We start from the raw sequence: 9377 nt of genomic DNA, 5'->3' as shown, positions 1-9377 counted from the left end.
AGAGGAACACAAACCAACCGACCATGGTGGTTCGGGGGCGCGGCAAGGAAGATGGGAAGAAGCGTCGCAGGTGCGGTGGTGCACGATAGGCCGAGGAAGAGGGAGATCAGCGTAGCAGTTGCGCGACGCCTGATGTTGTCGCTGTTGTGGCTTCTGCTTTGCGGGACGCATCGTGCGCGGTGCACCGCTGGGGCGAGCAGGGGCGCGCACCGGGGCTGGGAGATCGGAGGCCCATGCACGCCGGAGTGGGAGCTACTACCTGCTCTTGTGTGGGCGACCGAAGGAAAGAGAGAGGAGTGTGTCAGTGAGGGAGGAGAGAGAAAATAGAGAATTTAGGGCTTAGGAATTTTGTGGCGATTTGTGTGGAAAGCAAGGGGCATTTATAGATTTTATAACACTTAGTGGGCTAGGGTTTGGAATTTTCGGGATTTCATTAAATACAAATTGGGCTTGAATAATTCATTTGGACTCTAACTTGGAATTGAACCGGGATATAATGTTTTAAAATTCGTTTTCTTTTCTAAACCCAATTAAAATTTCCCAACTTAAAATAAAAAATAATTAATAATTTTAATTAATAAAAATACATTTAAATAAATATTAAATGCAACTTTAATTTATAAATTCTAAAAAAATGTTTTATAAATATAATTAAATATATTTATAATTACTTAAAAATACGGGGTACTACAAGATATATATAAAAATTAATCCAAAATCCTCCCTATTATTCCTATTTACCACTCACATTTTCTAAAGGTCATAGCCATGATTGGAACATGGAGGAGAAGGGAGAAGATAGTTTTATGATTTTGTGTGGTCATAATGTCATATAAGAGGTGTAGTAACTCAAGTGTTGTTTGAGAGGATAATGAAGACCAAGGAGGGGAAAGGAAGGGGGTAATGCGATGGTGCTGTGGCGGTTAAGGAGGTGAATATGGTGGAAGTAGAGAAGGGGACGAGATGTGTGGTGAGTGCACTGCTTTAAGAGGAGACAATGTGTGGGAGAGATTGTTTTTCACCCATTAATTTGATTAGAGTGAATAACCGTTGATAACAAGACCACTATATATAGTAACTCGATAACTCTCAACCTAATCTGACATCGAGAAACTTTTTCTGACCTGAGTGAATGGCGCCAGGAATGGAGATGGTGACAAGCTCAAGTAATACCAAATGCAAAACCTGGTTCATGCTGTCAAGCTGCTAACCCCTCTTTCTCGTTGGGTGCATTCGTAAGGGAGTTTACTTGCTTACTTATTAGAGTCAAACTATTGCTTAGTTAAAGCACACCAATAAATTCTGATTTGATTATCTTATTATATAAAATTATAATCCAATCCAATCTAATCTAGTTAACAAATTCAACACGAATAAGATCCATCCTCCTTTATTTTCTTTGGGGCAATCTCCCTTCTTGTTGTTTAAAAAGTTGGTTTAGTCAAATACAAAGCAATCCATCATTTCACATGGAAAAAGGAGTGAAAAAGATAAAGAGACAAAAGATGATAAAAGCCGAAAAGTAAGTAATTAACACTAATCATAGTTCTATCAAACCGTACTTAATTCATAAGGGTAAAATCGTCATTGTATGTTTCAACCCCCACCGCATTTCAGTCACTCACACTCCCCTTGTCCCCGCATTTGAAGGTGACCCCACCTTTCCCCGTCCTCTCTGATGAGCTTGAACCTCCCCCGACCGGCCCCACCCACCATTCTGTCTCCTCAACTTCTCCCTTTTTCATTCAAAACTTCAAATTAATTTTAACTCCATTTTTGTTAACTTCATCACTTTCTTCTAATTACCTTCCATTTTACCCTAATTTCTTAATTATACTTCTTATTTATAAATAAATAATATAGATAAATAAATAGGTGGTGATCTTGGGATATTATTTCTGGATTATTCAAGCTTGCTGGATTAGTTGTTGAAGAGGAAGAAGGTCTCTCAACTCTCAACTGTAACTATATTGAAGCTGAGTTTCAAACTTCCAATGGCTTCTAGAAATGGCGCTTTTCGAGGAGCTACTAATTACAAGTCTTCTTCCTTCAAATCAAAGCCTCCTGTCCGTCGCGCCGCTTCTCTTGGCGGCGGTGGCGCCGCAAATACTAAGGGTGTTTCCGACGGTTAGGGTTTTACTTCTTTGTTGTTGTTGTTGTTGTTGTTTCTCGCATTTCTCGCATTTTGCGCATTTGTAATTTTTATGCCTCGATCTGTCTTTTCTCAGTATTAATGTTGCTTAAGTTGAGTATTTTATTATGATGAGAAAATTATGTGTTTGCTTGAGTGATGCTGTACAGAAATTGAACATTTTTTTTTTATTGAGGATGAAATTAGAGAATGAAGCTAGGGCGATGTTTGTGATTTTGTGTTGCCAGCACAATTTTGTACAATGTGTAATCAAAGCCTCACAGGAATGATAAATGTTGCGTTTAATGGCGTTGTATGAGGTGGTAGTCAGTAGAGCTAATTGCACAGTGTAGCTAGGGATACTGTTGTGTTATCGAGAATGCGAAATGGAGGTTGCCTTCTTTTTGATGGCTTACCTATGCTTTCTTTGTGAATGTAAGTCATGAGAATGGGAAGAAGGAGGTGCTAGCTATGATGCTGTGAGTTGGTTGACGGTGAGAAATGTGAAATTACTTTCTGAAAAATGGCAATGGTTGGCTGCAACTGTTTGAAGTAAATACTGAAGGGATTCCAGTATCTACTAGACTACTACTACGGATTTGTGAAAAGGATTGGCCAGAAGCAGAATTGTAAGATTTTTCATTAGAATCCTAATCACAATAGGAAGACAGATATTCTGATGTAAGTTTCGGATGATGGCCATGATCACAGACTTAGTTGATTTAGTGACTTTCTTTTGTCCCAGCTTCTTGGTTTACCATGTTTGTTTGTGCGTACTACTGTACTAGAATAGTCCACTCTTGGTTGGTTAGCAATATCTTGGAGATAGGATATTGTATATTTGTATAACTGTAGCAGCTCATGGTGTATTCAGGAGTTTATTGATGTGATTGGTGATTAGCATTTTACATTTTTAAGTCCGCAAATATTTACATATATGCTCGATTGGATCCATAGTAATGGAGATGGGCATCCAACAAGTTTTTGAAGGTTAAATAGAGGGTGCTAAATTTTGAGCTGAGAGAACGTACTTCTACACTTCAGTGTGTGTCTCCATACGTGTGTAAGAAAGTCATCAGACAGTTAGAGAGAATGTTAGAATCTCAGAGAATAAGTTCTTATTAAGAGCATTATTTTGTTGTAATTGATTATTACTTTTGCAGCAAGTATCTCACATATGCAGTGCTATGGCCTGATGCAGTCGATAATGAGGGTTTTGAGGATGTATTCTGCTGTAGTTCTTGTGTCGTTGTGCCCCTTCTACTATAGCCTGATGCGTAACATTCTTGCTTATGAGACTATGTTAGAAGCTAAGATGTTACCGTGTCTGCTGAGTAGAATGGCTAAATTTTTATGCTCTCAATCTTTATTGATCTGTTCCTTCCAAATCATACGATCCGTTGGATCTCTGGTAGGGCCAATTCCATAAGACAAGTCTTGTTTAAATGTTTACCATCTGGCTCTCTAGTCTCTACTCTCTCGTATGGTTCCAGGGCTACTTAATTGCCACTAAATATGCTTCTTATGCCTCTTCTACTAATTTAATAATTTACATTCTGACATCAGTTCCCGGAAGAGTTCGAGTAGCTGTAAGATTGAGGCCTAAAAATGCAGAGGAATCAGTTGCAGATGCAGATTATGCTGACTGTGTGGAGTTGCAACCTGAGGTACTTTTCTCCACCCCCTCCCCCCTCCCCCCTCCCCCTTCCATTTCTCTTGCGTAGGAAGTCTGTATTTCACATTACACAACACCTCTTTTTTCTTGGCATAAAATGCATATGAGCTATTAGTATTACTGTTAATCATTGGTCATTCTACTGCAGCTTAAGAGGTTGAAGCTTCGTAAAAACAATTGGGACTCAGACACTTATGAATTTGATGAATTGCTCACCGAGATTGCATCTCAGAAGCGTGTTTATGAAGTTGTTGCTAAGCCTGTGGTTGAGGTGTGTTCCCTTTCATATCAATCTATCTGCAATTTTTAGCTTCATTTGGAAGTCATGTTAGTGTGATGCATATATATCACAATTGACAAGAAAGACTATGGTGAAGTGGTTTGCTGAATGTGGATATTTGATATCTAGTAGCTTCGTATGCAATTTCCCTTCTTTTGTTGCTACTTTTGAGCATTCTTAGTCTGATCTACGGTCAACAAAGGGCCTCACTGTTTATTGAAAGTGATGGAAAGAGTGTCGCATATTTGCATGACAAGAGCTATGTTTAGATAGCCTTTGCACGATAAATGGTTGGGAAGGCCGAAGGCCTTACTGAATTATGAGTTGTAGTGGTTGTTGGCTATGTCTTTTCTTTTTATTATAGTTCTGAAGCTGATTAGAATCTTCCTTCTACCCCGAAATTGCCGTCTTCTATTGTAAGCTTGTGACCAACAAGTTGCTTTCACCGCGCTGGGAGCTTCTCATTTCTGATTCCTTAAAGAAGCATTATCGCCTCTTGCCAATTTCGTTGTTTCTGGGCTGATTAAGCTGCTTATTCTCCTGTCCTCGTCTATTTCAAGGTGTTACTTACTTAGGCTGCTTCTTGTGACCCGAGAGGCACAGCATATCTCATTTTCATTTTGTTATCTATCCATTTTCCTGGGATGGGGTTTGATTTAAAGAGCTGACTCAATCGTTGCTGACTTGCTGTACACCTGGACCGTATGTATGTTATGTGACATAGGCCTTTCCTTTTCGTTCCTCCAATGAAGGGCCAACAGGGGTACTGGACTCTTATCGGGGATGCCCCCATTCTTGAACTCCAATTGATTACTGTCAACATTTGTGTTCTTTTATTTGCTGTGGATGTAGGCCAATAACTTACCAATTTCATTTCTTATTCATTAATTATAGTCTGTTCTCCTTAATACAGTTTTGGTTCTTCAGTTGTGGCATGAATGACTAATGCTTTTCTGGTTTCCTAGAGTGTGCTTGATGGTTACAATGGAACAGTGCTGGCTTATGGGCAAACGGGCACGGGTAAAACTTTCACTCTTGGAGAGTTGGGAGAAGAAGATGTTTCTGATCGAGGAATCATGGTCCGTTCCATGGAGGGCATCCTTGCTGACATCTGTTTAGAGACTGATTCAGTCTCTGTATCATACATACAGGTTGGTAGAATTCTATTAGACTATTACTTACTCCGTAAAAAGCAACATGCTGATGTACATATCCGAGCTTTCCAAGTTCTCCTTGTTATAATTTCCTTGTTTTGTCTGTTTTCTTTTTTAATAACATTTAGATTTTGTGTAGCTGTATATGGAGACTATTCAAGATCTACTTAATCCTGCAAATGACAATATTCCTATTACGGAGGATCCCAGGACGGGAGAAGTATCTTTGCCTGGTGCAACTGTTGTAGAGATAAGAGACCAAAACAGCTTTCTTGATCTCCTGCGGTTAGGGGAAGCTCATCGTTTTGCTGCTAATACGAAGTTGAATACAGAATCTTCTAGGAGCCATGCCATCCTTATGGTGAATAATTTTTTATTTCATTCACCTGTTTCATCATACATTGCTTCTTACTCTGTATTTCCTTAGTATCTTTGCATGCTCTGATGCCCCATATCCCTATTTATGTCTGGAAATTTAACTCTTTGAATATGACACCTGGTATAAAATTTTGAATAATGCTGCTGCTTTTGATGACAATGAGGATGATGATTACAGACAAATATCAATGGAACATCCTGGAGAGGGGAAAAAAAGAAAAGAAAAAGCACCATTCAAGACCAACTAACTAACTATACTACACCAGGAAGTAAAAAATTTAGGAAAATGTGAATGGGTTAACTGCAATGTAAACCTACATCTATGGCGGAGTAATTAAGACATGGTACTATTATCTTGTGAAAGAGGAGGAAGAACCTGGTGATTTTGTACAGAAACTAATGCAGGTAATATGTAAGTAATAACACATACAATTTAAACAACGGACTAGTGGAAATCAGCCCACAAACTTTTTGGTGGTTTTATAGACATGATAAGGGCAGAACATAGAACAGAGTTGCAAGGGAATATTTGATTGTGATTAGGGTTGCCAAGTCTCGAAAGGAATATCTCGTGACAGTGAGAATCAGAGTCCCATCTGCCACTTGATCATAGGTAGCAGCTTGAACTGTCAAATTTAAGAACTTCTGCTTCAATATTACTATCACGTGATTCTGAAGAGGTTTAGTGAGTCATACTTTGTTATGGATTGGGTATAAGGGAGGGGTATTGTGGGAAATATCATTGTAATTCAATTGGAGGAAGCTTGAGCAAGAAGAAGGGAATGCGAGTCTAATAGAGGGGCTTGGATGAAGGGTGATTATGGAGAAAATAGGTAAGGGTTTAATGGCATTAGTGTGTTAGTATTGGAGTGTATCAATCACTTGAATACTTGATAAATACAGTTAATTTTCTGTATTATTATTCTCATATCATCAATCAAAATCATCTTCTTCTTCCCTTCAGTTTTGCCATCAAATTCCCAGTTCATTGCATACTTAAGGCTGAAAAATACATCCTGCCTTTTCGGCTTTTCCCCACTACTTTGTGAACAATTGGGAATCTGTAAACATTTGTCAATTGTACAGTATGTAGAAGATTTCCTATCTGTTGGATGCAACATTGGCTGCAATTGTTATGCTTTTGGTGAGATTGTGAGAGCTAATGGGGTATATGTTAAGGCCTGTAACACAGGTTGTAGTGCGATTTTGTATACCAAGTTACATAATGGGTAATTATGTATTAACAATTTAAATGCCTCAATGTAGTGCTTATATGTAGCATAACAAGGGCTAGTTGCTTCGGTGGTGATTAGTAGTTTAGTACGCATACAATCGTTGCGGCATTCAAAAATAACTCGAAAAGTTGTTGATCAATTAAAATTTAATCTTGGAAACTGCACAATCAGAGGGAAATGCCTCTCAGTCTAACAGAAAATTATTTTCATCCTGGTTTGAAGCAAATACACCTGCAGAATATTGACTGAATACATATACTAGATTGTGTGATGTTGAGAAGATTGACTACAGAAGGATGAAGAAAGGATTACTATTTCATCTGAAAGAAGTTTAAAGAGAAATTTAAGTTGTGAGAATTTGGCCAATGAAGAGTGTGGAACCATGGTATTAAAACTCGGCCTAATGGTCGTTCTGTAATGGGTTCTGGATTTTCCGTTCCAAGAAGCCCCGTTACATAACGGTGTGACAAAAATCACACCTTTCTCCCTGCGTCGTCCGCTACGTAACGGTAACTCGCCGCGTTAGAACGTTTTTTTCCCGTTACACCGTTCTTTTGTACAAATTGGCCGAAAATATTTAGTAATTACTGTGTGTTTATGGAACATGATATTTCGAGTGATTATTTTTCAAAATATGTTAAAGCACTCATATTATGAGAGGTTTGGATATATTGTGTTGAATAATATTTTTTAAACTTAAAAAACAGGCTTAAACATGTTAATGTGAATTTTTATCCAAAATTCACACCGCGTTAGCCGCAATCCGTTCTATTTATCCGTTACAAGCGGTTTCCGCGACCGTCACCGCGATCGCATCCGCGGTTTGTTTCTATGGGTGGAACCATAGAACACATTTTTCTCATCCAAAAGCAGCAAGAGCGTTGGGAGTACCTTTTTTTAGCCTGTTAGTTGTTTCTGTGGAAGATTTCTCTTTTCAGGAAGTGGGTTGAATATTTGAATGTGTTTTTCCATTCAAAAGAAATAGTGTCCCAGCTTGTCTGGGAATTTAATCTGTTATTAGTTATTGTACCTTTCGAGTTCATTTGAATTGCTCTTTCTTGAAGCTCCTTATTTCTGTCTGGAATAAAGAAAAATTACCATGAGTAGAATTAACTTCTAATTGCATGATATGTAAATCAGTAAATGAGCTGAAACGTGTTTGATGTTAATGGCCATATCCAGGTACAAATTAAGAGGTCCATTAGAGGAGGAGAGCCTTCTTCTAGTGATGATGAAAACCACTCTCAATCAGTAAAAAACTGTAATCTACCAGTTATACGGAAAGGCAAGTTGGTTGTGGTAGATCTTGCTGGTTCTGAACGTGTTCACAAGTCAGGTGCATAAACGATAGTCTATTTTTGTAATATTTTTGATGTTCTATTGTTGTATTAATTGCATTTTAGTTATCTTTGATGATAATGATGTTGACGAGCATGATGTCAAACAAAGAACATGTATATCTGAAAAATAGCTAGTGCACACCTCCTCCCCCCTTAAAAAAAACAATTCTTGTCATGCACTTTTGCCTTTTGTTTCGGCCCAAGCTTCAAGATAAAAGCTTTCTCAGAGAACAACAATAATTTAGGTTGATCACATCATTCCAAATTTTTGTATAAGCCCCTAAATTTTTATAGTTACAGAAATTTGATCTTAAGCCCCTGACATGCCATGAGGTGTCTTCTAGGAGCACCGTTAAGGTGTGCTTCATGTCCCTAACGATGTTGACCCACGGTGTGCCGAGGCCCTTGTGTGTGAATGGAGCAATATAACACCAAGATCTCTTTTTTGAGGGTAGTGCTTGCTCATTCTAGAGTTTTAAGTTTTTTTTCTCCTGAGGCTGTTGTAGAGGTGCATTAAAAGTTTAGAGGCAAATGACTTTGTTTGAGTTTATAGAATACCATGACATGTTAGTTTGACAGCATGAGCTTTTTGTCTTTAGCCCGTCTTTCGTAAAGGGGTGGCACGCCCTTGATATTTTTTCATGTCATTTCTTTACGAATAGAGAAAAAAAGAAGAAAAATCAGGTTGATCGTTTTGGCGACGTCAATGTCTGCTCCTTATCGTTGGTTAGTTTATGAAGGTGCACAGGTCAAGGAATTCCTTAGGAGCTGTTAGCTTTGGTTGATCGGTTTTCGTTTTGACTTGGGCATATAAAAATCAGACAGGTAAGCCTCTTTATGGGTATGTTGGACAGGGGCACCTTGAGTCCTTGACAGCTGGAACGGGATTAGTTGTAGGTGTAGCTCTTGGAGACTTGGACATTGCCTGACCACACAGATCTTGATTTTGATGGCTTGATGCAGTTGGACACTTGATATGTTCTCTGGCCTGTCTTCAATCCACAGGTGCAGATGCATTGGCATTGAGCATATACAAACAATTCGAACTCTGCATTTATACAATGAGCATGTATAGACATTCTAACTATGTTCATTCAACGAGCATGAATAGACATTCTAATGTTCATTCAACGAGCATGTATAAACATTGTAACTCTATTTGCGTGTGAGTGTTTTGGAAGGGG

The 9377-nt window shown here is 38.6% G+C and overlaps 1 protein-coding gene across 1 annotated transcript in view; it reads left to right on the top strand.

The window, feature by feature from the left end:
• The first annotated feature begins 1416 nt into the window (after positions 1-1416).
• Positions 1417-9377, top strand: part of LOC110798114 (kinesin-like protein KIN-UB) — a 14960-nt gene continuing 6999 nt past the window's right edge. The window contains exons 1-6 of the mRNA XM_022003257.2: positions 1417-2127; positions 3698-3798; positions 3955-4077; positions 5052-5237; positions 5380-5601; positions 8036-8189. Of these exons, the coding sequence (XP_021858949.2) occupies positions 1995-2127; positions 3698-3798; positions 3955-4077; positions 5052-5237; positions 5380-5601; positions 8036-8189 (919 nt within the window). The 5' untranslated portion in view covers positions 1417-1994. The remainder of the gene's footprint in view (positions 2128-3697; positions 3799-3954; positions 4078-5051; positions 5238-5379; positions 5602-8035; positions 8190-9377) is intronic.

The sequence above is a fragment of the Spinacia oleracea genome, chromosome 2, assembly GCF_020520425.1.
Source record: "Spinacia oleracea cultivar Varoflay chromosome 2, BTI_SOV_V1, whole genome shotgun sequence".
Taxonomy (NCBI): domain Eukaryota; kingdom Viridiplantae; phylum Streptophyta; class Magnoliopsida; order Caryophyllales; family Amaranthaceae; genus Spinacia; species Spinacia oleracea.
The sequence above is the reverse complement of the archived record's forward strand: the minus strand, read 5'-3'. Positions and strand labels throughout refer to the sequence as shown.